The sequence below is a fragment of the Antennarius striatus genome, chromosome 4 (assembly GCF_040054535.1).
Source record: "Antennarius striatus isolate MH-2024 chromosome 4, ASM4005453v1, whole genome shotgun sequence".
Classification (NCBI taxonomy): domain Eukaryota; kingdom Metazoa; phylum Chordata; class Actinopteri; order Lophiiformes; family Antennariidae; genus Antennarius; species Antennarius striatus.
This window is the reverse complement of record NC_090779.1, coordinates 17,045,056-17,072,748: the sequence shown is the minus strand read 5'-3', so window position 1 is coordinate 17,072,748 and position 27,693 is coordinate 17,045,056. Positions and strand designations below refer to the sequence as shown.

The 27,693-nt window shown below is 42.2% G+C and overlaps 5 protein-coding genes across 10 annotated transcripts; 1 reads left to right on the top strand and 4 right to left on the bottom strand.

Annotated features, from left to right (window-relative positions):
- Positions 1-5,082: 5,082 nt before the first annotated feature.
- Positions 5,083-10,773, bottom strand: mapk12a (mitogen-activated protein kinase 12a). 2 transcript variants are annotated; one of them, XM_068313860.1, is made up of 12 exons: positions 10,467-10,773; positions 8,946-9,075; positions 8,690-8,748; positions 8,446-8,557; positions 8,329-8,358; positions 8,160-8,207; positions 7,886-8,000; positions 6,786-6,857; positions 6,558-6,637; positions 6,302-6,380; positions 6,046-6,219; positions 5,083-5,934 (listed from the first exon to the last, which is right to left on the bottom strand). In XM_068313860.1, exons 1-12 carry the CDS (start codon positions 10,583-10,585, stop codon positions 5,867-5,869), a joined length of 1,086 nt encoding a protein of 361 aa, XP_068169961.1. In that variant the 5' UTR covers positions 10,586-10,773; the 3' UTR covers positions 5,083-5,866. The 2 variants fall into 2 exon arrangements, with proteins under 2 accessions (XP_068169961.1, XP_068169962.1); XM_068313861.1 differs by having other exon boundaries at positions 8,946-9,070; positions 10,467-10,596.
- Positions 10,774-11,171: 398 nt separating this feature from the next.
- On the bottom strand, positions 11,172-16,723 carry selenoo1 (selenoprotein O1). 2 transcript variants are annotated; one of them, XM_068313858.1, is made up of 9 exons: positions 16,016-16,717; positions 15,600-15,803; positions 15,330-15,507; positions 14,934-15,064; positions 14,460-14,737; positions 13,969-14,137; positions 13,218-13,403; positions 12,826-12,982; positions 11,172-12,598 (listed from the first exon to the last, which is right to left on the bottom strand). In XM_068313858.1, the coding sequence occupies exons 1-9, from the start codon at positions 16,561-16,563 to the stop codon at positions 12,374-12,376; spliced, it is 2,076 nt and encodes a 691-aa protein (XP_068169959.1). In that variant the 5' UTR covers positions 16,564-16,717; the 3' UTR covers positions 11,172-12,373. The 2 variants fall into 2 exon arrangements, with proteins under 2 accessions (XP_068169959.1, XP_068169960.1); XM_068313859.1 differs by having other exon boundaries at positions 12,383-12,598; positions 16,016-16,723.
- A 117-nt stretch (positions 16,724-16,840) lies between these two features.
- LOC137594416 (calcium and integrin-binding protein 1-like) lies at positions 16,841-19,013 on the top strand. Its single transcript, XM_068313862.1, has 7 exons — positions 16,841-17,399; positions 17,687-17,721; positions 17,832-17,931; positions 18,083-18,236; positions 18,316-18,434; positions 18,555-18,643; positions 18,730-19,013. The coding sequence occupies exons 1-7, from the start codon at positions 17,349-17,351 to the stop codon at positions 18,749-18,751; spliced, it is 570 nt and encodes a 189-aa protein (XP_068169963.1). The 5' UTR covers positions 16,841-17,348; the 3' UTR covers positions 18,752-19,013.
- Positions 19,014-19,079: 66 nt separating this feature from the next.
- LOC137594417 (RCC1 domain-containing like) lies at positions 19,080-20,689 on the bottom strand (the record flags this gene model as incomplete). Its single annotated transcript, XM_068313863.1, has 7 exons — positions 19,080-19,248; positions 19,372-19,401; positions 19,488-19,652; positions 19,806-19,910; positions 20,011-20,132; positions 20,240-20,405; positions 20,485-20,689. Coding segments are annotated over 7 exons (945 nt in total), but the record flags the coding sequence as incomplete, so codon positions are not given.
- unc45a (unc-45 myosin chaperone A) lies at positions 20,536-27,582 on the bottom strand. Of its 4 annotated transcripts, XM_068313853.1 has the most exons (20): positions 27,447-27,582; positions 27,142-27,334; positions 26,630-26,805; positions 26,444-26,533; positions 26,139-26,306; positions 25,182-25,350; positions 24,886-25,056; positions 24,490-24,661; positions 24,062-24,362; positions 23,869-23,963; positions 23,598-23,739; positions 23,286-23,426; positions 23,047-23,174; positions 22,903-22,969; positions 22,679-22,792; positions 22,478-22,593; positions 22,185-22,302; positions 21,942-22,097; positions 20,961-21,845; positions 20,536-20,676 (listed from the first exon to the last, which is right to left on the bottom strand). In XM_068313853.1, exons 1-19 carry the CDS (start codon positions 27,468-27,470, stop codon positions 21,558-21,560), a joined length of 2,829 nt encoding a protein of 942 aa, XP_068169954.1. In that variant the 5' UTR covers positions 27,471-27,582; the 3' UTR covers positions 20,536-20,676; positions 20,961-21,557. The 4 variants fall into 4 exon arrangements, with proteins under 4 accessions (XP_068169954.1, XP_068169955.1, XP_068169956.1 ...); XM_068313854.1 differs by lacking the exon at positions 27,142-27,334 and having other exon boundaries at positions 27,447-27,560; XM_068313855.1 differs by lacking the exons at positions 20,536-20,676; positions 22,185-22,302 and having other exon boundaries at positions 21,704-21,845.
- Positions 27,583-27,693: the final 111 nt, after the last annotated feature.

Below are 27,693 nucleotides of genomic sequence, written 5' to 3'. Positions count from 1 at the left end.
GCCCAAGCCGGTCGAGGCCAGTTTACTGCGCCGTTCATCCCGGAAACGCTTATGTGTCCGTGGGCGGGACAAATTAGTGGAATTTATCCAATGAGTGTCGAGTGTGTAGGCTGTGGAAAATACTGGTCCATGCAGTCCCACAGAAAAGAATGGTCTCGGCTTCTGAGGGCAAATGTATGATAAATCAGCAAATTAGTTTTTAATTAATAATGATTTTTTTTAATGAATAAAGTTTTTAAACACTGTTTAATAAATTAATAAACTGGTTTAAATAATACTCAGGTCTGACCTCTACCACATACGAGTAATTGAGATTTTTATTTATTATTTAAATTATCATCTTATTTAAAGAGCGTTACCTGAATTTCTGTTATTTATATAACAGTGTTGTTATTATACTATAATATTATACTATAATATAGCCCTCAACAATATAAAGCTAAGATTCAAATGATTTTTTTATGCTTTTATAACCAACTTTAAAGACTTTGAATTCTGTGTGCATCTTTATCCACCTTTGTGTGTAAATTTTGTTTCAGTTTTGTTTTGTTTCATCTCATCCAAGCCAGCAACCAGAGGGAAGCAATTCAGCACTTCATTAGCAGGAGCACAGTGATATTTACTCCGCTTATGTAATAAATGTGGATAAAATCGTGAAATACAGCACAGGTTATCAGTCCCTGTATATCTTCAGTTTGTTTCCATATTTTCCTTTACTGCTCCTTCTGAATGGCATTCCAGACTGCCACTAACCTTGACCAAGCCATGCTAGTTGCTCTCCAGCACACAGGAAGGGAAACACAGGCTCTGTGATATACTGTGACCTCTCACCTCAGAGTAAGGTCCTATGCTCGCTCCAGCTGCAGCCCTTTGCTCAGTAGTTCATCACCCGTAGTGAACGATGACATTCAGGAAGCTGTGACCCCCACAGAGGTCACTGCTGAGGTCTTGTGCTCACTTGACCATAAAATCCATCAGAATGTACCATCTGGTCAGACAGTCATGTAAGTTATCTCACAGAGAACTTCAAAAACTGAGCTCACCTGCAGGGAATCACAACAACACAAACATGAATGTGTCTTGTCGCCTTGTTTTGTGATGATAAAATGATCAACTCCAATTACCCCACTCAGGGTGAAGGAAACTGACAGCAGGGAAATTGATTAAAGGGGCGTGTGTTTTCTTTTTCTTTAATCAAGGCTAGTCACCCTTGGAATACATTTTAACAGATTATAAGCATGCTGCTATTTTCTGTCTTTAATGAAAACGTTAACAGCCACTTTAGGGGACCAGAATTACAAGTGTGTCTCTATTAGGACCACTTTGATATTTTGAAAAAAAATCTGTACTTTCTTTGGTTTATGTTTTCATAAAAATTGGACACCCCTGCACATCACAAAATATGTGATGGAGATACCAACAGGAGTTGTGGTTTAAGACAATTCTATGGCATATTTTCACTTACACCTACATTGCAGCATTGATCTCAGGAATTGGAGGTTTCTTTTAGGGGAACCTACATATTTGGGGGGTGAACAGTGTTGTTGCACAGGACATCTGGAATACTCTTCTAAGCCTGTTGTCACGCTGATGGATGGATGGATGGATAGATTGATGGATGGATGGATGGATGGATGGATAGATGAATAGTTGGTTGGATAGATGGATGGATGGATGGATCGATCAATAGATGCGTAGACGCAACAATCCCCCAAAAGTAATGAGGGAGAAAGAGAGAGAGAGAGAGAGAGAGAGGGAGAGAGAGCAGGAGGACAGGAAACCTCCACACCTGAAAGCATTGCTGCATGTGCCGTTAGGGAGTTTTACGGCCTGAGGGATGACACTGTGGTAACACATGTTAGACAGCAGCAGGCAGAACATCTTATGGCTGAGGTGATGTGGGTCTCTCATTATTCTAGGGGTAATTTTCCTACGTTGTTGGGTGGAGAGATTTTCCATGGAGGGCAGCACCATCCCTGTGATGTGCTGAACAAACTTCAGCACCCTCGGTAGAGCCATACCAGGCGGTGATGCAGCCAGTCAGGATTCTCTCTATGGAGAACAATATCCTGGAGACTTTGCTGAACCCCCACAGCTGCAAAAGAAAAGTTGGCAGCAATTGAACTATAAAATGTAAAGAGGGTATTTTATGGTTCCACAAAGCAGGAGCTTCATAACTGCTGTAATGATATACAGAACATCAAATGCATTTAGTAGTTTATAACAAACAAGTTGTCCTCTAGCCCTGATAGCTTTCAATCTAGCAGAAGTAATTTGTCTTGGTTGAGCAGCTGGCATCCATTGGGTCTTTGGGTCAGAATGGTTTGAGTGCTCTTCAACACAATTAGTACCATTCTGAGTGTGACCCCCATACATCAACACATCGCAGATGGACACAAAATCATCCTGGGAGCGATTACAGTCTTAAGGCATGCACTCACTGCACTGTATATTCCTCACAAGTCTTCAAACAGCGGGTGGATTTCTATTGAATGAGCTAATGTAAACTAAACTGCCTATTCCACAAAGATAGACTCTCCCAGGGGTAGCCTGATTCTCTTTTAGTTAGTCTCTTCAACTTCCCTCCTTCTCTTTTTTATCCACCCGTCTTTTCTTTCCTGCTTGTTTCAATCCTCTCCTTCTCACTATTCTCAGAATTTTCAGAGAATTCTATTTAGCGTTTGCACGGGGCTCATCAGCTTCATGTAAACCCGAGGAATTTCCTCTGTGGTTCTCTTGACGGTGCTGCCTCTCCTCCTGACAGGTCCCGCAGACACGTGAGCTGAGGTGTACACGTCACAGAGATCGAGGCCGGGAGGTAGGGACTAGAAAAAGAACGGGAGGGTTAGCAAGTTAGACAGAGGTGAAGGCTGAGAACCTGCAGCCACAGCATTCATGGTCCACGTGACACACATGGGAATGTTTCATCTCCACACGCATTCAGCCGCTGATGCATTCATACACACCAACAATCATCAAGCCAAACATGAGGACAATTAAATCACACTGACTCAGGGAAGCTGTGAACATAATTATTCATCCTCTGAAGAAAAAAAAAAGGATTTTTATAATATGAAATCTTTTAAAAATTAAAACTTTAGGCATGTCAGTATTCGTGTGAAGAGCACTGAACACCCCGACCAAAGCCATATTTGGTGAACAGTTTAACAGCTGTTGCTCGCTTGTGCTAAACCCCTTATCCGTAAGAACATGACACGTAGACATGTGAGAGGACACCCAGACCTCTGCAAACTCGCCACAGAACAGCAGCAGCATCCAGCAACACATCCAAACTGACATCTGGTACCAACCAAACACGAAGTACATAAATAACCTGCTGAGTAAAAATCTAAATGTGTGTAAAGCCCACACGCAGATTGAGGACATTCAGCGAGATGACAGATTTTCACTCCCATCAACTTCGTCAGAGCTGAACTTTTGAATGCAAGGATATTTAGAAAACAAACACTGTAGTCAATGACGCTCCATCATCGTCATTCATTTCAATTAAATTTTGCAGTGACGGAACTGGCTTCATTTATCGAATCATTAGCTCTCCCACTAAAGGGAGACAAACTTTCCGAGCTCATTACTTCTAAAAAAAAGAAAAAAAGATGGATTTCTCACATGAGAAGCAAATAAACTCTATGTATGATGAAGAACCTCAGCGAAGATGGTGTTGATCCTCTCACCCCGGTGAGATTTGCAGTGATGGGCCTCCCCCAGACATAAAATAAACACAGTTCATACTGACATTCCACTTTAAGAAAGGAGAGTGACCCAGGTCAGATCCGTATTTGCACATCCCTGTCATTCCACATATACCCCTTCCTGAGTCTATCTAAGTCTGCGTTTGTGTACAAATGAGCATAGCAGACATTGCTATGTTTAACATGGGTGCACAAATGTGCATGTCTTAAATGTGAAATTATGCAGCTTGTAGCCAACATGTACTATAAATACATAAACAGCAGGGTCAACGAACAAGACAGTGCGAGGGAGTCTGTCGTGGGGGGTGGGGGTGAGCCTTCCCCTCTTTTTTCCTGTCTGAAGTGGGAACAGAAATCACTGACTTTTCTCTGAACTATGCATTGCGCGCATTCATGAGGACACAACACGTAAGAAGGGATTGGGTCGGAGGAGCTCTGGTCCAGTGAGAAAGCTGAGTTTTGAGGGAGTAGCCCTCAGGAGTCAGGGATCTGGAGGTCGCTCAAGAAAGAACTGTTAAATTCAACACCAGCTGATGGAGGAATGAGGAGAATTTAAACATGGATAGGCACCCCGTGAGAATGTTTAGACATGTGTTAGGCCTACTTGAAGTCATCAATCATATTTTATACAAAAATAAGGTTGTCAATGTAAACTAAAACATTGTAAATCATTGAAACTAATCTGGCAGCTTGAATCTTCTAAGGCAAAATAAAAAAACAAAACAAAACAAGACTTTGGATCTGAACTGTCGTTCACTGAGATGAAGGTGGTATTCAGCAGGCTAATATTCTCAGCGACAGTAGTGAAATGCTTATCTTGGTTAGCATTTGCTAATAAGCATTAAACATAGAGTACAGATGTGGCAACTGACTTTAGTGGATGTCATAAATTTAACACACTGGGGAAAAAGCATGAATTCCAATGTCAAATATTTCATTGGCTATTCAAAAATGTTTATCTGATGAGGGGCAGCTACATGAAAGCTTAGGAGATCATCAGTACATGCATTAGGAATTTAATGAAACAGATTTCATGGAAATCTATCCAATAAATGTTAGTATATTTCTGATCAAAGCCGTGAATGGAGAAGTGTCACCAAATGCATTTGGGTAATGGGTTGTTCATATGCTGCCACCTAGTGTTACTGAGATGAATAACAAGTAAGGCGTCACATGAGGGAACCATAATTCATGCAGGTCACTTCATTAGTCAGTAGCTTCATCATCACTTCTCTAACGAGAGTGCTGTGCTACAAATGCATGTTTAGGAAATGTGTAACTACATAAAAATCCTATGTGACAAAATACAAAAACAACAACAACAGCAACAAATAGTGGGAGAAAATCAAACACATGTACATAATTCGTCAAGACAATTTTAATGACATAATTGCAAGTGCGGTATTGGGAACATGAATTCACAAATCAAGACACAGCGTGTTCTGTTATTTGCTCTGCTGTGAAGTCAAAATGTGAATAAAATGTGCATTACTTTATGGAATGGATGTCATATGATCAGAAATCTTTTTTTAATCATTATTTTAAGGCCACTGGAAACAGGGTCAGAGTAGACATGTAAACCACACACACACACACACACACACACACACACACACACACACACACACACACACACACACACACACACACACACACACACCAATAATTCCAGTCACATATCTTTGAAGAACAAGTCATCTCTTCACTGTCAATCGAGATATTCTCAGTGTTTTAAATTATATTTTATTCATAGCACCGTCATAGTATTATTATATTATACACTGGTATTTAAACAAAGAATCCTGACCCAAAAATGAAGTCAGAATTCCAGTAATAGTAGGACTAAAAAATTAATGTGTGTATGTACCACAAAGATCAGCGACTCAAACAACACAACCCATAATTCCTACCATAATATCATCACCTGATTAACACCAAATGAGCTCACAGTCTCAGAGCTAAAAGTTCAGAAAGCAGGTGACCTGAAAAACACGTGTTTGATGATAGGCAAAGACAAATCCACAGCTTGAAGGTCCAAAACACAGGTTGACAAATAGAGATAGCTTGTAAATGAGATCACTTCCCAACTGAGGTCAAACTTGTAGGACAGGTTAGTGTGTCCTGATTTCAAGGCTACACAGCCACATATTTGTGTCCTACAGCGATGTTTCCTTGGACTCTGGCACAACTGGCTGGAAGGTCAAGATCTCTGTGAAGGTGTGACCTAAGAAAATAAACAAGGCAGGACATTAAATGGCTGTTTTGGTCCACTTTCCACTTTGGTCCTCATCCTCCCTTCCAACTAAAATCCCTCTAAAGGTTCCTCCATCCTTACGTTTCCACTGGTTCAGCTGCAGGTCTGTGTTATCCAGAGAGTGATCATACGGCGGCGCTTCGGTCTCCTCCTCAGGTTCCCTGAACTCTGCAAAGTAAGGCAGCTTCAGGGCTTCTGCGGCGGTTGCTCTGCTCTCTGGATCCAGCAATAACATGTGCTCCAGCACGGACACGGCTGAGGAAGCAGAAGAACAAGGTGCATTTATTTCACAGTTTCACTGGTGAGCTGAAAAATTGACAGGCTGAGCACATCTTACCTAGTGGATTAGCTGTAGAGAACACCTTCTGAAGGTCTTTCTTTTCCATTTTTGGAAGACTTTTAATGTAGCTTTTGGCCTATGAGATTAAATTTGATGCACACGTAATTATAATCACACAATTATCTTGCCCAATTGTCTGATTTCTAAAGCTATAGTGTGTGTATATTGTATAAATATACTGTATATATATTTGTACACACGCACAGGCTCACACACTCATGCACACTCATGCACACACACACACAGAACTCACATCCTCAGATTCTAATTTTGTTATAAATTCTGGAGTCGGCGTTCCTGTGGTCTTCATGATTTCATTCAGTTGATCTAGGTCTGAGAATCAGGTGTTAAGGTTAAAATGTGACGGGTGACGTTCAAACAGTTATCGTTTGAGCTTAACAGTGAAGAGCATCACTCGTGTCTTTTCAGCTGGATGTCGGAAATGTGTCAAGTGAGATCGACCAGTGAGGTAGAAGGATACGGTCGCTGCCTTTGAAAAGAGGTTTGTGTTGCAGCATTTCTGCCATGATGCAGCCCACTGACCAAATGTCCACTGAGGAGAAAAAAAAAAGAAAAGAAAAAGAAAAAACATTTCATATTCCTTGTTTTCAATGTACATTTCTATGAATATGGACAATAGGGGTCAGAGAAAACTGCCTTCATTATCTGACATCTGAAATATAAGGTAAGCTGTAAGACGAGTACTTTCAAGCAAACGACTTGGTTCAACAAGATACAACATTCTATTTCTGGGCTGTTTATCATTTATTATTTTGTGCTACTCTCTAGGGTTATTCAAAAATCATACAAATAACTCAGTCATAGAGAAGAAACAAATTTTAAAAAATCAATACAAAAAGGCCATTCATAGCAAGGCTAAAGGCCACCTCTTAATTAAATAAAGTCAAGACATTAATTTGAACTATCAACCTAACAAGTGATATGAAAAGTACTTTATGTATAACTCATGGGTAGTGGGTTCCTCCTTCATGCCATAGCCCTCCACATGGTTTCAAAATAATATATTGAGTAATTTGTGCATAACTTCCAAAAAAAGTATCTGTGATGCAATGTTAAAAAGAGCAAATAAATAAAAATACATTCCTGAATCCACCTCTTTATGTGGATCCAATCCAAACTATAATGGGATCTTCCCTCCCACATGTTCAACCCTCCAAACAAGTTTCACAAAAATCTGCTGAGCGCGTTTAGAGTAATCCTGTTGACAGGAAACAAACTGACTAAACACCACAACAAGCAAAACGTCATTGGATAAAGTTATAACAACTAAAGTCCCAACTGGCTGTCGCCTCAATAGAAAACACTGATCAGTCTTACGTGATGTGTGTTACAGAAGAAAAGGTAGCAAAGCAACAAGACTCAGCCTGTTCGCTGGAGACTATCTGGATAATTATGGGAAATATAGTAAAGCACTGACTGCAGCAGAAGACCTGAACTGAGGACAAGCGTTCAGATTAATAGGACAAATTCATGCATCGTCTCACAATACCGTGAGAAGCTAATTGAAAACAGGTGACAGAGAAAGAAACGCTTCATTCCCTGGAATGAGTTCTTCATTACCGGTCTGGGTGTAGTGCATCCAGCTCAGGATGACCTCCGGGGCTCTGTACCAACGAGTCACGACATACCCCGTCATCTCGCTGTCTGCTTGCCGCGCCAAACCAAAGTCCAAGATCTGACAGAGCATGGAATGAAACATCACACGCACACGCGCACACGCACACGCACACACACACACACATTATAGTTTTACAGGTCTGGTAATGATTGTAAGGCAGCATGTTGATTATTTCTTGATATAAAGACACTCAATGAGTTTCATTTGTTTGAGTACCTTGAGCTCACAGTCTTGGTTAATGGCCAGATTTCCTGGTTTGAGGTCCTGCAAAACATTAAAAGACAAACTATTAAGATGGAAAATAATGTTCTCTCTTAAAATTGTAAGAAAATGCGAGGAGTTTAATTTTGTACAGGAAATGAAGGAAACAGAAAAGATGACTTACCCTGTGAATTATGCCAGCAGAATGAATATACTGTATTGGAAGGATATGCGATGGATTAAGAATTGCAATTCTTTTTAACTTTTAAGGTAATAATTCATTCACAAGCATGGTCTCCACCTTAAGCCCTTTGAGTATCTGATAAACAAAATATTGAATCTTTTCTTCTGACAGCTTCTGCAGCTTCATCAACTTCCCCAGATCAGTTCCCATGAATGGCATCACCAGATAACTTTAAGAAAGACGGAAATACTTTCAGTATAACAGCTAGAAAACTGATACAGGTTTTGAAATAACACTGCAAAAAATCATGTCAGCCTCTCGGCTGTAAATTATGTGATAGAAAAATATAGATTGCACTTACAAGTCACGAAATAAGTCCAAAGAGAGGTCGGCAGTAAACACATCTAATAAGCCAATCACCTGCAGACAGAAATACAGTAAGTCACATACTACACAGATCCCTTCTTTAGATGAAATAGTACATGTTCAAACTTCATTTTTCTCTGCTCAATTAAATTCTATAAAGATTTCAAAGCTCCATCTGGTTAGCACTGCAAAACTAAATAGTCAATCAGTCCTGCACGCCTGGACCCCTGACTGATCACGCCGTGTCTCACATTTTCATGTTTCATGTGTTTGAGGAGCCTCAGCTCTCTGTAGGCCCGCTTAGCAAACAGTTCTGTCTGGAAGGGTCTGTACAGCTTCTTGATGGCCACCTTCGTTCCTGTTCTTGAGTCCACTGCTGAGCTGAGGGAAAGATTACAGCAGGGCGTGAGTCAAATATACACGCTCTTCCAAAGAACATCAGGTGACACCATAATAGGAATACAGTATATAATATTCTAACAGAGACACTTCCCTTGACTGGAAGGGCACTTCCTCATCTTCACATTCACATTTCACTTTATCTACTGCACATTCATTTGCATTGATTATTAGCCCAAAGTGTTGACATACAGGTCCAACATTCACTGATCATCTAGACATTGACAGACCCAGATTACTGCACCTCAAGTTTCTCTATGTTACAGTGGCTTGGTTTAGACAATTACAACAGGAAAACGATGCGGAATTACCCAAAATACAAGCTATGAGGTGCACATCTTGCTGTCTGGGTCTGGAACTAGAGCACACATGTTTATACACTGTAGTCCGTATTCTACCTGCATGGACTCAAGAATCTACGACCCAATCACTGTAAATATTGGAACAACAATCTAACAAACGCTGCAATAGATACAGGTTGAGGACGTGTGTGTGTGTGTGTGTGTGTGTGTGTGTGCTTCACAAATGTTATTATTACTATGAAATATAGTGGAATCCAATTTTGCAACTGTTGCAACAACATGTGTGGATAGACAGGTATGTTGAAATGTTCATATAAAGCTTTCATTTAAACGAGTATCTTTTCATTTCACTCGTTTCACAACCAAAAGCAGCAGCTCAGCCAAATTGTCAGAAATAATGGCCCTAATCGAGGGTCGTTACGGGGAATTGTATTGTGGCATTTCACCCGTGGAGCGGTCATTCAAGGAAACCCGTTGGGTGTTTGGCGGTGGGGGCCACATGTCACTGTGGATCTCTGGGGCCAGGACTAGAAGAGCCCCTGCTTCCAACTGATGGTGTGGATGAAAACAAACGCCTCCATCTCCAACACACATCAGTCCACACACTCCGAATTGCTGTGCGTTATTGAGCTCCACCGCGTCAGCTCTAGCTGCTCAGCGGCCGCCCAGTTGATCACTGAGGACTGAAGGGACGACATGCGGCGAACAAAGTGCCTGAAAAGCTGCCATTGAACGACATCATTAAACTTCACCCCGGATCACCTCACTTCTAATTCACTTGTGTTGCAGATGTACAGGCTACACTGACAACTAACTGTGGCGAAGCGAAAACTCGTTTCAAGCGTCTCCATCAGACGAGGAAGTGGAGCGGGAGCGGCAGTGCGCGTCGGCGGAGCGCACCTACTTTTCTTTTGTTTGGCGGTGGCAGAGCGCGTCTGTCTGTGTGGCACCATCTGTTCCGTCGTGTTGTGTTGTGTTGTGTTTTTTTTTGTCACCACGCTCCTCGTACACCAGCTGTGTGTTCGGTGTTACACATCCATCACAGATGTGGCGCAGATTTCACTCACTTACCAAACCGTCCCGTACGCCCCGGTCCCCACCTGCCTCAGATCCCGGTACCGCTCCGGTACTTCCCAGGAGGTTTTGTTGATTTCTTGGCGATGATAACCGGGTCTGACTCGTCTAGACATTCTTTTTTTTTTCTTCTTTTACCTACAAGGACGTACAGGAGATGTTGTGCTTTGGCTGTTTGGTGTCTACACACCCATTGTCCCAGATCCCACCTATGCACTCACTCCTCGATTATTGCGCAGCTCAGCCTGTCAGCTGCGCAGGGCGCACCCTTAGGTTACAAAAAGCCACTCCCGAGCCCAGATGAAGGCCTACAGTTTTAAAGGTGAAAGGGAAAGCGGAGTGTGAGTGGCACAAACCCGGTGACACTGGCAAACACCGTGACTGTGACCAGCATCTGGAGGTGCGCCATTATTTGGGTCGTTGCTGTCTGGCCGCGTTAAATGCCAGCAGTAACTGAAGGCTATATTCATCAATGCTGTGCGCAAGAGTTGGGTGAGTGCGTGTTTGAGACTTGCTGGGACATGACTAAAACCCAGGTTGAACGCAGATTCTCTAGGAAAGTCCACAAAGAAAAGGTAGTGTTAGACATACATTGCTATGACTCAATCCACGCTATGAAAGTGTATTTTACTTTCATCAAATTCACTTCTTTGAATAAAGATGGAAGACAAGCATTGGTAATGAATAAAAACAACACAAGGTTTAATTGTTTAGTTTATTGGGGGTATGTTCAGGCAGCTTAAAAGCCCAGCAACATTTTTAAAAACTATTCATTTAAAAAAAAAAAGAAGAAGCTTTGAATCCCAATTTTACACCAAGCCTTTTCCTGTTTTACATCCCAGTTTTAATGGTTTAATTTAAACCAATGTGAGTTAACTGATCAAACCAAGATTGGTTCAAAGGAGTGATTATTGATCAGTGCTGCAGTAGCACGGTTTCAAATGATTAATGAATGATAGTGAAAACTATTTTTCCACACCTAATCACATTCATAGCACAATGGGCAAGAAATATCCCCTTAAAAGTTTGAAGAGTCACAGTCTGACTGGAAACACCAAACATGCAGTTCTCAATATATTGTGCGTTTATTTTTTGCTGCATTAATCTACACTTTTACCCACTAACATATCCAAAATCAACATTTCTCTTTCACATATATTATTTGGTATATTTTCAGGTGACACCCCATCATGTCAGAGTCAGACAGGTCTTTGTACGACTTGTTGTTTGACTCTTCATTAATAGCTGAGCGAACACCAGACAGAGAGGGAACAAGTTTCTTTCAAAATGGATGCACTTTCTACTTCCTTTTGTTGTGCACCAAATGGCTTTGAAAATCTGAATTATTCCTTTTTTTTAAAACCCCATTTACCTTTGATCATTTCAATCCATAGCCAATCAAATTGCTCAAAGAAGTCACTGTTGACGTGAACGTACACTGTCCAAGCCCTTCACTTTATGTTGCAACACGGTAATACTAGATGCATGCATTTAGACAACCAAAACTGTTGAATATCTCTGTCTATATTGATGATATATGTCAGCAATCTTTATAGTTTTACAATTTCTACGTTTTTTATATATTTATTAGCTCATTGCACATACCTGTTTACATTGTACATTTCTGTTTATTGTGTTTTTTACTGATGTATGTGCTCTCAATTGCCCCCTGGGGACAAATAAAGTTTTTTGAATTGAGTTGAATTGAAAACCAGCTCACTCTCTGCCTGATAAGATTCAACTAGATAGCCTACGGGGTGTCAACCCTCTTGCTAACTTCCTTGATGCTGCCTACCAAAGCAATAGAGAGGTATGGGGTAACAAAAGTGGAGGGAGAGACAAATGGTAAGATTACTAAACTCTCTTATTGCTTTTGACGGCATATTGAGCATTCAAGGAAGTTATTACGAAGATCAGGTGACACAGATTTTAGTAGCCCAAGCTGGGGGCTTGCTGTCATAAGGAACAGGACTTCTGGCGGTAGATGTAGATGGCATCTCTTGCTGGTGCTCCTCTCCTTCATCCCTCTCTCCAAGTCTGGCAGTCTCACCTCCGCCCACCCATGCGGGAAACTCGAGGCCGGGCTGTGAGGAGAAAGGCTTCTCCAGAACCTTGAGGACTCGCTGGACCTGCAGTGTAGAGAGGAAGTGAGGTCACTGAAAGCGAAACACTGATGCAGAAGTGAGCAAAGGTATGCTGAGTGTAATTTTAGTGAATGGTAATGTTCGCTGCTTTTTAAACAATTCTAAAAAATTGTATTGTTCTACTAAGGTGGACAGATAGTCTGGAGTGACACAAGCGTGTGTCTTTACGGTTTTTTCAGTCTCATGAACACGATGGTGGATCCAAACCTGACCTCAGAAAAGTCTCCAACTTCAGCAGCCTCAATTGCATTCTGGGCAATGTAGTTCCTGAGGATCACACGGGGGTTGGTGCTGTTCATCACCCTCACCCTCTCCTCCTGTAGGGCCTGGACGTCACTCTGCCCCTCCAGCTCACGAGCCAGACGCTTCCTGCAGCAGCGATAACACAAAAAACCCCCACTGTTATAGTGTTACAGTAATGGACCAACACCCTGTTTCCTCTCTGTCCACCCCCTTTATCCGTCACACTTCACCCATCACCGTCCTCTAAATACAGTCACTTATCCGGTACGCACTGTTCCTCCACCCTCTGCTGTTTCATGTTCCAATTATGTTCTTTCTCAATTCTTCTTTCTTTCCCTCTATACACCTTATTATTTCTCACCTATAGCGTGTGATCCAGTGGCTCCACTCCTCAGCATGTTTAGTTTTCAGTGCCTCCTGGCTGGTCTCCATCAGGTCTTTCAGTTTGCTGAGTCTGTCTAACTGTCTCGCGATTGTCGCCCTGTCTGATATCATTTGGAACAGCCCTGGGTTGCTCTGAGCCATGGAGAGTAGCATTGCCAGCTCTCTGTCAAAAGAAGATGGAATTTATAAGAGTCATAATCTTTTTCTTTTTTTAATCAACCTAGGTTGTCGATAAAAATAATGTGGTTTGTTTTTCTGCCAACTATGAACATCCATTGTGAAATCTAATCTGAACCCCTTTGTTTTAAAGGTGCAGTATTCTTTTCCATTACTCAAATAAAGATAGCAATCACAATACTCAGGTCATTAGCATCTTCTAGCTGAATTTACCATTTTATTTTTGATTCCTCACCTTTGAAATCTACACTGAGGCTGTTTTGCACCAATAAATATATTAAATCTACTTCTCATAATCACACATTCAAAAATGTAATTTTGAAATGAGAACTATTTTCAAACTTGAAACAGAAATACTGCTCAGATGGAAAATGATCTATATTAATTAAATCCATGTTTACTAATGTAAACTTATGGGAAGTTTGAATTTATAATTAAACAATGGTTGAATTTGGATTAATAAATATATGCCTGTTGCTGCGACACAACCAAAATATTACTTAATATCTAGTTTCTGTTATGATTTGAAACAGACCAAACACGCAGCTCACCGAGGATCCATGCTGGGTTGGTTGGCAGCCTTGAGTTCATCTAAAGAGGCACACTGCTCCAGGAAGAGGTCTGTGACTTTCTTGACATGGTCCTCTTCTTCTCCACTTTCTCCCTCAGCCGGACAGGAAATCTGACTCAAGGTGCGGAATGTGTTGGTGAAGTCAGCACCTTCAGTTTGGGGGGAGGGGGGTGCATGAGGCAACAGAAACGGCCACAATAGGTCACACACTCTCAACCAATTGGCAGTGACTCACTATGTTGCCTAAGAGCAATTAGAAAGCAAAGAATTTTTATCTGGGAAGGTGGTCCATCAGTTACAAATATGTTTTCAGTTACAAACAATGCAGAATACCTGCAGTGTTTGTCATTCACGGGTCAAATATTTTTCATGTTTGATAGTTAGTGTCTTCTATAAGTCTGAGCCTCTCACAAAATGAAAAAATTCTCTTGGGCTACACAATATTGTATAAAAAAAATCCTCCCATCCAACCTGTATTGTGCATTGTACGCAGCAGCTCAGTGACCAGGATCTCGTCCTCAGGCTCGTGCTGCTTTAGTAAGCCCAGCTTCTTCCTCATATTCTCAAGGTAGAAACCGTTATACAGGTCCAGATACTCGTCCATGATGGCCTCAGCTCGATCTGGAGGCAGTTCCGGGGCAAGAGCCTCTGCCAGCTTCACCAGGTTCCACTTGCATATAGCTGGCTGAGCCTGGTAAGAGTATCGGCCGGAGTTGTCAGAGGCATTGCAAATGAAGTCTGGGTCAAATCTGAGAGGCAGAAGGAAAGCTGTTTTCATTCATAGTGTGGAGTGGATGGAGACTTCAGAAACACAACCAGGTACTGTATTACCATCTCAATTACTGCTTCTGTGGCAGCTAAATAACAGTCATTTGCCTTATATTCTAACGAACTGCACAGGATCAACATAATGATGATTGGATCAATGCACCAACTGGGCCTGACCTGTCCATAAAGCCGTATGGACCATAGTCCAGTGTGAGTCCTAGGATGCTCATGTTGTCTGTGTTAAGGACTCCATGGCAGAAACCTACACACTGCCAAAGAGCTACGAGCCGAGCCGTGCGGACCATTACCTGCAGACAAAAGCACATATTTACCATTTGAGTGTTGTATTTTCCAAAAATATCAATTTGAAAATAAACCCATGGGGGCTTATGACTTATTACTAATTACAAAAGCAAAATGTCAAAAATCCGTCGATGCTAAAGCTTTGTTGGTATTTGAAAATACCAAGCAGCACACACAGACAGAGAACCAGCTAATGCAATTTATCAGTGTGAGTTCAATATGCTCTTGGTCTCAAATCGGCTGCTTGTGTAACATTCTCTGGCAGCTTACCTCTCTGAAGAAAGCCACGTTCCTCTCCACCCGATCTGGGTAATTCTGTTGGATTTCTGGGTAAAACATCTCAATAACATAATCCATCATCTGGCCTCTAATCTCATCGCGACCGTAGCTGGGACCCTGTCGGCCCGTGAGCTCGTCTGCCTGCTTGAAGATCTCAAAGGACCCAAACCTGTTCAGAGAGACCACAAATCAAACAAATTGTGTTTACATCCCACAAAGCACAGACTGCCAAGACAGATAAAACAAGGTGACACTGCTCACCTGAGGAAGGTGGGAGCGATACGGAGGACCACAGAGCATCGCTCATGGCGAGGATGCCCGCTGTAGTAGATATCTCGTACCACCCTGCTGTCAGAGGTCACCAGGGAGCCTGCTCTGGTGGTGGGAACACCCAGGAAGAACATCACCTCACTGCAAAGGAACTCTCTTATGCTTGAGCGTAGGACCTTACGGCCATCAGCTTGCCTGAGGATGAGGACAGAATTAGCCTACATGGATCATGAAAACTCAACTGTCACTATTAACCACAACTGTTTGTTTTTGTTTGGTTTTTTTAGATTTTTTTTATTTTATTTTTTTAGATGTGGGTATAGAAAAGAGAGGAATTTGGCTATTTTTTATTTTCATTTTACTTCACCTCTCTGGTATACTTAATACAATTATTGTAGACATTGTACCTGGAGTAGGGCGTCAGTCCCGCTCCCTTCACCTGGATCTCCCACCGGCCGCTCGGATTCAGTAGTTCGGGATCCTGTCCGGTCGGACCCTTCACCTCCCCGAGGTAGCAGGCTGCTCCGTCACCGAGCTGGCCGGCGAAGTGTCCGAACTGGTGCCCGCAGTAGCAGTGGGCCGCCGGCTCGGACCCGGGCATGACTTTAGACCCGCTAAGATACTCCGGCCCCAGCGGGTCGTTCACCACCTCATCCCCGTCCAGCCCCAGCAGCGCCAGACCTCCATGTGACACACACACGAACCGGGGATTGGTCAGCGGCTGTGGCTTCACCCTGGAGAAACACGCTCCTTTCACCTGCCGCACCCCGGGATCATCGGACGGATCTAGGGGAAGTTTTCTGAGGGCGACATTGTCGAAATCGAGCCGCTCCAACGTAGAACGGCTCATCGCTAGACCCATATTGTCCATCCCGACCGAACCGAGGCGTCTGATCACGGACACACCGGAGAGAAAGTTGCGTGACGGTCCCAGCCGAGGACCTAGATGAGCCATCCAAGCGGAGCCATCGGTTTAAAACCAGTGTCGCAGTTCTAACGTGTCAGCTCGTCATGCTTTCATAAGCCTGTGTCGTACAGCGGATGTTTACCAGACGGGTGGAGTAACAGTATTATTTGTCCGACTAGAAACAGTTTATTGAATTAAATGTCAAGCTGGGGCTCCGATAATAATGTCATCCTTATGTGATTATCACTCATCGTTATTTTAAATTAAATATATACCTCCATTTATCATCATGTAATACAATGAGAAGACAATTGTGCTCTGCAGAAAACTTGCATTGTCACGGTGATGTAAGTTACCGTGATGTAATTAACAAAATGTGAGCGAGTGAGACAGCGTCGGCCATCCTCCACAGAGAGCACCAACTCCGTCCGTTTGTTCTACCCTCAGTGTGGTCGTGTTGGCTACACGAGTTGTGTAGCAACAGACTTCCGTTCCCTACTACAGGAAATCATGCAGAATAATTTTTGTCATACCCGACAAACAGATTGAAACAACAGTTAAATGTAAAGGAGAAGAGTCTCTATGCTGTAGCCTGTTTTTTAAAAAAACCTGACACCCCTCATCCACCCGGGATACTGTTTTTTGTCGTCATGAAGGGACCCGTTCCCAGGGGGCTCTGCGTCACTGTGCGGGAGATCCGATGCGAACAGCAGGACAGTGAACGCAGCATCTTGATTCCGGAAGCAAGCGATGTCAGACTAGTAACTTCGTAGTTCGCTGGGAATTGAGTCTAAAAGTCTTTTGTCACCGAAATAGAAAATAAAAAATAAAAAATGGGTACAACGGCGAGTCAACTCGGGAAGGATTTGCTCTCGGAATATCAAGTAAGTGTCAGACACCAAGCAGAGATAACCAAGCATCAGCTAGCTAACCGAGCGGATCAAGTTGAGGCAGGAGAGCTTCGAGTAATGGTGAAGAAAAACAGCATGGCTGTTAGCCAAAACTTTAAAGAGCTAAAGCAGGAATCAGACGTATATTTACATTTAATATTGATCTTAATCAGTAGTATTCCCTTAACGATAGATATTGGCAGCTTCATTGAACATTTATCGTTATATCGTATATATTTCCTGGTTGTTGTTCTAATAATAATTCATACTTGACTTTAAAGGAGCTGACATTCTTGACCAAACAAGAAATTCTTCTGTGAGTGATCATTTGAATGCCTTATTATGTATATGAAACTAATTTTTGAAGTATTTCAAACCATCAAGCACTGCTTTTTTTTTTTTTTTTTTACATCTTTTCTTGTTCAGTGCTCACAAACGTTTCACTGAACTTCTCACGAAAGATGAGAAAGACCTTCCAAATATCAGAATATCCATGGAGAGGATTCTCGACCTACCAGAGTTGAAGGTAATCCCCCCCCCCCCCCACATCAATCAGAAGACAGTCTAGTATTACGTGACCTGCCTAGTGGTGAAGATTGTCCAGTGATTTGTGTGTTTTTGAGAAAAAACTTCCAGCACTGATAAAATGTACTGATTTTTTTCACTCTTCTGGAAAGTCAAACCCTTTCAGGAAAAGAATTTGCCATGTATTCTCAACATCTGAAAGGAAAGATGGAAGTCTGACATTTGAGGACTTTTTGGATCTCTTGAGTGCCTTTAGCGACTCTGCGACCCTTGAAATCAAGTCCCATTATGCCTTCCGTATATTTGGTAAACACATTTATACAAATTAGCTATTAATAATCCATGTAAGGCCTTCAGCCTGTCATGAGCGTACTGGTATTTTCAGACTTTGACGATGATGGAACTCTTAATTGTGGCGATCTGGAGAAACTGGTTAACTGCCTGACTGGTGAGACAGACGACACAAGACTAACAACAGAAGAAATGAGACAGCTCATCAGCAATGTGAGTTCACTGAAACATCTGCTCTGAAAAGAACATATCAGTCTAAACAGCCTGTGGTTGCAGTTTGGTTCACTGGTGTGTCAGTGAGGTTATTGGTCATTTTCTTTGCGTGTACATTAGATTCTTGAAGAATCAGATATTGATAAGGATGGAACTGTGAACCTCTCAGAGTTTCAACACGTCATATCGAGGTCGCCTGATTTCATTAGGTGAGAAGAACTCAAATGAGGTATAAATATTTGAGGGTTTTTTTTCTTTTTCAAACTAACCGATTCTCTTATTTGTTTCTCCTTAGTTCTTTCAAGATTGTGCTGTGACAACCTCTAAAATACTGCGGAAATGCATCACCTTTTAATTCTCATACGTTTAATTTTTATTTAGAACAATTTTTAGATGTTTGTCTTAAATTATATTTACCTGTGATTTTCAGTGCCTTTTGTGTGGTTTAAAATTAAAACCAGTACTTTTTAATGTCTACACACAAATTAAAATATTTCTTAAAACTACTCAATCACGATATTTTTATGCAGACATAAGAATTTATAATTTGTGTACATTATAAAATACATTTATTTCAAAGTCTCATTTGTTATAATTTACACTTCCAAGTAGAGTGTTCAAAGTACAGTGCCTATGTTTATAAAAAGAATTTTATGGTACTTTTAAGTAATTTCCTCTTTGACAACAGCAACAAAAGTGTTCCACGCCCCGCAAACGACATCAACAACACGCAACTGCTGCTCCTGGAAGAACGCCACGCGCTGAGGCTCATCTGTACTGATCAAAGTCTGGTGTCCAAGTTGACCGTAGTCACCTGGAATGATAAGAAACAGAGAAGACAGGTTAAATTACAGTATACACATATTTAAAGTGACGCTTTAAATTAATTTGGGAACATTTTGCAAAAATATAAAAATCACAACCAATTCAAACATACCCCAGCCCCAGGTGTAGAGATCACCTGTAGCTGAATTGAGAAAGGTTGACAGTGAATATACTGTTGACTTTCAAAGGAAATATGAATCAGGACACATATCCAGTGGGGTTTCGTACTTGTTACTGCAGCTGTGTGGCGGGAGCCGCAGCTGACTGTCCTGATTTCACATGATGGGGTGACGTCCAGCAGAGCTGGGAACGCCTGGATTGATATAAACACCTCATCAGGACTCTCTGCTTCTTGTGGATTTTCAGCAGGACATGCGCTGGTGCTCGGTGGTCCTATTCAGTGCAGTCAATGATGCATATCACACAAAGTTAAACAAGTGATGACTTAAAAGTTGCATACATGGTGAAATGAAATATTACTGGGAAAGTTGTGGGTTCATGTTTGAACAATAACAGTATCAACTATTCAATAGAAAACAGTTGTACCTGCGTGTTGGCTACACTGTTTCTGCGATGCTTTCCTCAGACCTCGTGACGGAAGCCCAAGCTGACCGCTTTCATTCCAGCCCCACACATAAAGGTCACCTCCATCTACAGGAAAGGATGATGTAAGCATTCACCAAATTGAGGACACATGTTTTCACAGCCGAGGACACATGTTGTCACAGCCAACATCTTGTAAGAGACTTGCCACTAATGCAGACAGAGTGCCAGCCTCCTGTGGCTACATGACTCATGGGCATCCCCCAGAGTGCCTCTACTGCTCTGGGCTGCTCCTCAGGGGTGAGGCCTCCATGCCCCAACTGACCATGGCTGCCAAAAAAACAAAAACACATAAAAGATAAACAAAAGGGATTTCATACATCAACAGGTGGTGATTGGTAGATTTCTCTAACAAGATGTGCACGTTGTGGCCATACCTGCCTATTCCCCAGGTGTACACAGCTCCAGAGGCACTGAGAAGGACCGCATGTTCTGCACTCAGCGCCAGACTCTTGGCCGACAAGTGCGGCGGTAAGAGGCGGTAGAGGGGCGGCCTTGCTGCTAGGTAACCTCCAGGAACCAGCGGGAGATTCAGAGGAGGACCTGGGAAGGAGCAAGACTAGTTTCCAGTCAGTGAGCACAACCTCGATCAGCTTTCAAAGGACATTTTCGTATGCATTACCAAGACGGTCCTTTTTCCTGTCGGAGGTCCACGGTGAGGTGTTCTCTTCCTGCAGATCCCAGGACTCGATCCCGTCTGGGAGAGCGAGGCTCAGACGCGTCTCACTGAGGCACAAGTCTGTACAACCACGGATCTGGTTCACCAAGGTCCTGGTCTCTGCTCCGAAACCTACGAGGCACACGCAGCCGTCTCCTGACAGGGCAGTTATCACAAATTAAAACGTAAATCCAAGTGGAAATATTAGACTCTTTTGAGTCCGTTTGTGTCACAAATGCTTTCCTCTGCCTGGCCTACCATCCAAATGCAAAGACGCTCTTCGACTCCAACTGGCTCTGATTTGACGGCTCTTGGAGCAGCAGCTAGCTAGCTCTGTTGGGCTAATAACTTTTACTTCTTGAACTACCTCACGTAACCCTCCTTTTGTTAATTTCTTGTGTGCAACTATTTGTCCAAATGCATTGAAACCAAACCCATACCAGCGCATTTCTCGTGGCACAGCAGCTCACCCGTCCAACTCAGCTATCTGCGAAGTTGTAGACATTGCGCATGCGCAGCAGTGTCACTGCACGACAATCGACGGCGACAGTTTTATTAGTGTTCAGTCAAAAATAATAAACACAAAACACAAGATATAGAAGACAACAGGAATGTGGTGGACTTAAAATAGGGGTTATAAAAAACATTTAAACCCAACACAATTATTTGAATAAAATGCATTTTTTTAACAAACTCATTTTTGTGGAATAAGATTTTTTATTTTTTTTTTAAAAAGAAAGCTAAAAGCAAGGAATGACAATATTTAGTGAAGAATGTATAAAGTATAGCCTCATTCATCTCCAAGTGAAGACACATGAACATACAGAGAAATAAAGATGAGCATAATCAATGAAAACATCAGAAAATTCTTTGGTGAGTGTCAGTTGGATTTCATATAATACCTTTCTTCCTAATGTTTGGTAATGTTAAAACTCATCATCATTTCCAGATCAGTTTCTACTGATTTCCCGCTGGTCCAATAATCAATATACTTAAACATCACCAAGGGACACAGGTACATGTTACAACAATATTTTTCAGGGTTCACTTTCTTTGCAGTCTTCCTTCCCCTCCCTGGTCTTGATGATCCCATACTCCACAGCCTGGTCCAGACATGTCTGAGCTGCCTGAGAAACGGCTCCAGGTGTTCCCTCTCCACCTTTAGCCAAGACAGACAGGATCTCCAGAGCTTCGCTTTCCATGAGCGTCTCAGCCAGACTCTTCTCCGCTCGCATCATGTTCTGAACTATGATCACTCCACGATGGCGCAGGTCTGATATTTCACTTAGCAACAGGGCCTGTATAATCTCTAGCCAGTGGGTTGTCTGAGAGAAGAGATGACAACAGGGAATAATGTGCTGGAATAAAAAAATGTGTCATTGCAGTATCTGTAAGTGCTGAATGTGTGGATGTTTGCTTACTGTCCCAGGGATGCGGGTGCAGAGCTCAGGCTGCTCAGCAGTCAGCATGGCCAGAGTTCCTGCAGCAGCTTTCCGCAGCCTCTCATCCTCCTCTCCACTGTAGAGCACAAGCAGCTTCAGGCGATCGTTCCCCGTGGGCAGATACAGCTTTTGCACCTGAGGAAAGGTCAAACACAAGCCACATTTTACTTCAACTTTTCAACTTGTTTGTGCAAGACCCTAGTATATGCTTATGTAACTCACCTCCGTGCTTAAAACCAAATTGCACATGCATTCTGTGGCAGAGGCTCTAACCAGTTTGTGTTCTTCAAACATGTAACCTTCAATTTTTGGGACTGCCTTCTCCTTTATGACTTTCTGTCTGTTGAGCAACATCAACATAAGCAGCTACTTTAAAATCAACGCTAAAATGTTACCTTAAAAAGAAAAGAGGACTGTGTTTTACCATGAAATTCTATAACTTTTTTGATTTTCAGCAAATACAGTAAAACAATTAAAGTTTAGCTTGTCTGATCTCTGAAAATAAACTGGCCAACCTGAGTCTCTCACTGATGCCGGCAAGATTGGTGAGAGCCATAAGTGCTTCAAAGTTCTGCAGCAGGGTGCATTCAAGGCTGAGAAGACTGACAAGGGGGCGTACCACCTCATAGATCTGACAACAAAAAGAGAGACAAGATTAAATCGGAAAAGTTCTTCTTTTTTAATGTAGAAGACATTTTATATGACATTGTTTTCACCCTTTCTCCTGGAAAAGCAATTTCTGGGTTTGATGTGATGGATATTTTTGCCAGGGCTTGTGCTGCTTTGATTTTTCCGACATCTGTGTTGTCAGATGCCAGAGGAATTAAAGCCTGTGTAGGAGAACACTCAACATGAATCATGTAAAAACCTCAAAGTCAAAGTTTTTTGTTTGTTTTTTCAGTTTCCAAGCAAAACTAAGTATTTTATGAGGGTGCTTCACCTTTCCTCCACCCTGTGCCACCACTGTGCCTCTGTCTTCCTGTCGGTCCACTAAGGCCAAAAACACCCTGTTGTGAGAAATGGCATTAGGATAAAACATATACAGGAAGAAAAATGAGTGCAAAAATGACTGCCACTGTCCTACCTGGCGATACATTCCCTACAAGCCTCGGTAAGAGCAGGACTCTCCTGTTTAACCATACACACCAATGCAGACACTACACCAGCCTCCAGCAGCTTCTTCAGTCGTTTCTCCACATAGGAGGGTGCATCCTGACACGTGACAGGAAAGATGGGATGTAAAACAGCCAACCATTGAGCTGTTGTCCAATTTTAAAAGGACATTATGTGTGGTTCATAAATACAGCAGCATTTCAATGTTACCTTTGGGTGCTCCTCTGGCACATGCTGCTTTGCATACTTAGCCAGCTCCACCATCTGAGGGTCTGGTTTCTCTACATCGTAGCTGTTGGTGCAATTCACTAACGTGGAGCCTACAGCAAAGAGCACTGTCTTATCCTCAGACTGCAGGAAGACAAAGAAAAATAGTTGTTAAAACTGTCTTAGAATGCTCCATATGCATACATACATGTTCTATATGTGTAAGATTTTTATGATGGTACGTTCAAAAACAAAAAATAAAAAACAAAATAGTCATTAAGGATAAACTCCTACAATCACATTTATTGCTCAAACCTTTGCTAGTTCACACATGGCCAGGAGAGCGTTTTTGTCTTCCACTAAATCCTCCTTCACATCAGCATCAAAGGTGAGGTAGGCCAGTCCTTCCACCGACCACCGGCGAGAGGTTGGGGGCAAAGACTCATTACACAGCCACCTAAAAGACAAAGTGACATCTTTTTTTATATAAGATTTAAAACAAAAATCAATCTTTCAACAAGGATCAGATGTGGCACATTTCCCTTATCCAACACCAGTGCTCCAAAAGCAACACAGGCAAACATACTTCCTGCACTGCTTGGCAAGTTTTAGCGTGGATCCCTCTGCAAACTGTTTCATGCTGAAATCAGTTCCTCCTGCTGATCCAAGCTTGCATAAACCCTGTATAAGAAGCATAAAACTCAATGGTGCAGTCATTTCTTGAGAGCAGTTCTTTTCTACTGCTGTCTGAAATAAACTGCTTTTGCTGGGGCACTTACCACCAGGGCTCTCACGCGTATCCTGTCATTCTCACTCTTTTTATAGAGGTCCTTCAGAAGTGACACACCATTGGCTGTTATGAAGGATGCTCTCTTGGCCTTGCCTGCAGCATGAATGACAGCCTCCACTGCTACCTGCTGGTGAGTTATATCCTCGGAGGCACAGAGGGATATCACAGTATCAATCAGGCCTGACAACTCCAGAGTTCTGTTTCCCACCTCACTTGGTCCTTGGAGGAGCACAGATACTGTCTGAATGGCTCGGAGCTTCGGACCAATGCCAGATTTGCTAAAGTGTTGCCTACCCAGAAAAACATCAGAATATTGGGGACACTATCACTTTTTGAATGATAGCCTACATCTCTTTTCATTTTTATAGGGTGTTGCAGGTCAGGCGACAGATAAAAAAGTTTTGGTTGTCAACTCACTGAACATATTCTTCACAAAGTTTGTTAAAGTTTTCCCTCTCTTTGTCACTCTTTAGGTCATCATAGAGTTTGCCAAGCAAGACGGAGCAGCTCATATGGGAGTTGTCAGTAAGAGGTGGTCTGTCCGTGAGCTCAGGAACCGTCCCAGCCACCTCCAGGATTTTTTTCAGTCCTGAAGGAGAACAAGGAGATCAATAATTGCAGACAGGTGAATTTCATGTGAATTGAGAAAAATAGAATAACCATTTTATTCTCCTTCCCTTGGTCATGTATGATTTATAATGGAAAAGTGATACAAGCAAAAGACCTACAGTATGTTTGCTTATTTATGTCTGCTTATAAAATTATGAAAGCATGCACATGAAGATTAGCTTCATGTGTAGGTGTGTTTCATACCCTGGTCAATCAACCATAATGTGAGGGAGTTATCTGGGTTTTTCAAAGACTTGCGGGGAACTTGTTTGACCAGGAGGTTGATGGCACTGTCTCTCCCCGGCCCCAACACGTCAGATGCTGGCAACATTTCCAAAAGGTGGCGCAACATTGAGCGGAGCTCCATGGAGGGTTCTATGTCAAATTCGTACAATCCGTTATTATTGAAAGTATTATTGAAAGAACAGGAAAGAAATATGACATATGTTGTTGAAGCTATGTGAACATCTGAGGGTGACAGGATCACCGTCCAAACTTACCAGGGAGTATGGCTTCATCTTTCCCCCTGATTTCTCTTTTCATGCCCTCTGTCAGAGCCTCAAACATAACCTGCAGCAGGTGGCAGGCAGCCAGAGACACACTAGAAGCTCCCGATCCCATTACCGTACACAGCTGGCCCATTCCCAACTCATTCACTATAGCCATAGTCTAGGATTAAACAGGGAATGTCAGTAAGCCAATTGACAATTGATATAGGATGGTAAATAGCCTCATGACAGACATGGAGGTGACGAATATGAACATCAATTGATAAGCTTCAATACAGCAGACTTAAACAGGAATGGAAACAGAAATTAAATAAAAAGAAAATAGACTAGAACCAAGGCAGTCCCAGACTGTAACATCAAAATTTTACTGACCTACTTGCATAGGTCAAAGATCGAAGCTAGTGCTCTGACCTACTTTCATAGATCAAAGCACTAGCTTTGATCTATGGTCTTACACTGGCCTTCTCCCTTGTCTTTCTATCTTATCCAGTTCCTGAGTGTACAAAAGATTAAATTTGACCTTGATCTAGTTTTTTCAAAGGTCATCATCTCATTTTCATCCCCTTTGCCGCCCGAGTGATGTGCTTTTTGTTTCATCTTTCTATCCACAATGGTTGTGAACATATTTGGTGGACTAATGAACGGACGAACGCACAAACACTGACAATTACAACTCAATTAGATCACAACCTTGAAAAATGAGGTCAAGGTCACATTTTCACTTATGCCTTTTTAGGTACACCTCTCTGAAACCACATTACAAATAGAATGCACCAGTTACATGTTGGATCATGGGTCTTTTATTAAATGACCCTGACCTATGAAAGTAGGTCAGGGTAAAATTTTGAATTCAGGGGTGTCGCGGGGCGTTGCAGTCTCTGACTGCCTTGTTTAAATAGATGTTTTCAAAGAAGGACAAATGCTGTTAACAGTAAAGGTCAAACTTACTCTTGACTGATGCCCTGTGCACAACCCAACCAGGGTCCTCAAGGCAGAAAGGACCACGTCTTCCTGCTTTGACTGAAGAAGTTTCTGAATCAGCTTCACTCCGTCGTTACGGAAGATCTGCTCAGCTCCTGCATCTTCTCGAGATAACACCACTAGATTCTGAGCAGCCTGGGATTTCACAACAGACTCCATTATTTTGGTGCAATATAATTTTGCAAAACCCCCCCAACATTGATCAAGAACCAATGAAAACAGAAAATAACATTAATGCTGAATGTTAATCAGGAATTTTGTTATGTTCCCACCTTTTGTCGATCACCATCGTTTGCAGATGCATCTAAGAGGAGTGAGAACATTTGCTGTACACGAGCATCTGTGGATTTTTGTTGCATAGACTAGGCAGTGAAGAGAAAACACCATAGTTAGCAACAATTTCAAATACATGTGCAATCTCAACAACCTTAATCAACATTAAAAACAAAATAGAATACCTTCTGCTGGATCTGTGCTCCCAGCTGTCTGAGCAGATCCTGGAAGGCCTTGTTTTTGGGCTCCAGCTGTGCACATCTCTGAGCGTCCAAAAAAGCCTGGTCAAGCCAACCCAGTTTCAGAAATGCCTGAGCTCTCCTGAACCTGGCTTTCACATCACCTGGGTCGCTATCAAGAGCTAAAGAGTGGAAGACGTGACACGTTCAGGATGAGGGTAGCAATACATCTTACACGAAACTCAGTGTCAATCCAAACAATTAGACACATTCTATGTACATGTGTTGAATGTGTTTCTCTAATTACACTGTGCACATAGTTGGAAGCGCTGCATATTTTCACGTTTTAACAGCCCAAACAAGGAGCCTTCAGACCTGAACCTGAGCATGACACAGTAAATCCATATAAATGGATAAATTGCAACCCAAGTAAACTAGGATAATTTTTGTATGATGACTCTTTGAAATACCACCAAAATAGGATTGAGTTTATGGTGATTTCTAAAGTCTTGAGGCACCTTTGGAGGCATCACTCTCTGCCTTGTTGTACTCCTCCAGCTTCAGATAGCAGGCAGAGCGATTGCGGTACAGAACAGCACTGTCTGCTTTACTATCACTCAGCTTTAATGCTTTAGTGTAACAGCAGACAGCTGCTGGCATGTCTCCTGCCTTAAACAGAGTGTTTCCCTCCTCCTTCAGGGCTGCGGGGTCCTGAGATGAGGGGGAAAAATGTTTTAACTATGCAGGCATTGAGTAAAGTTATCGGACCGAAATCATTTAAGCGAAAATGGCTAAATAATGCAGCTAACTGCCAGCACATTACCTTTTCTTTACCATCCATGCTCATCTTCAAAACGCTGTGAAGTATACGGTGATTATATGTTCGAATTCTATGTAACCAACACCGTTAACTTCAACCAAACATGTTACATTTTACTCTACTTCCGGGTGTTCGCAGCACGTTGATGACGTTTCGTCCCTTTCCCCGCCCCCCCAGACGCCACATTACCATAAATGGAAGACGGCAGCCGAGCTCTTCCTCTCCTTTATTTGGTAACATGTACTTCTGT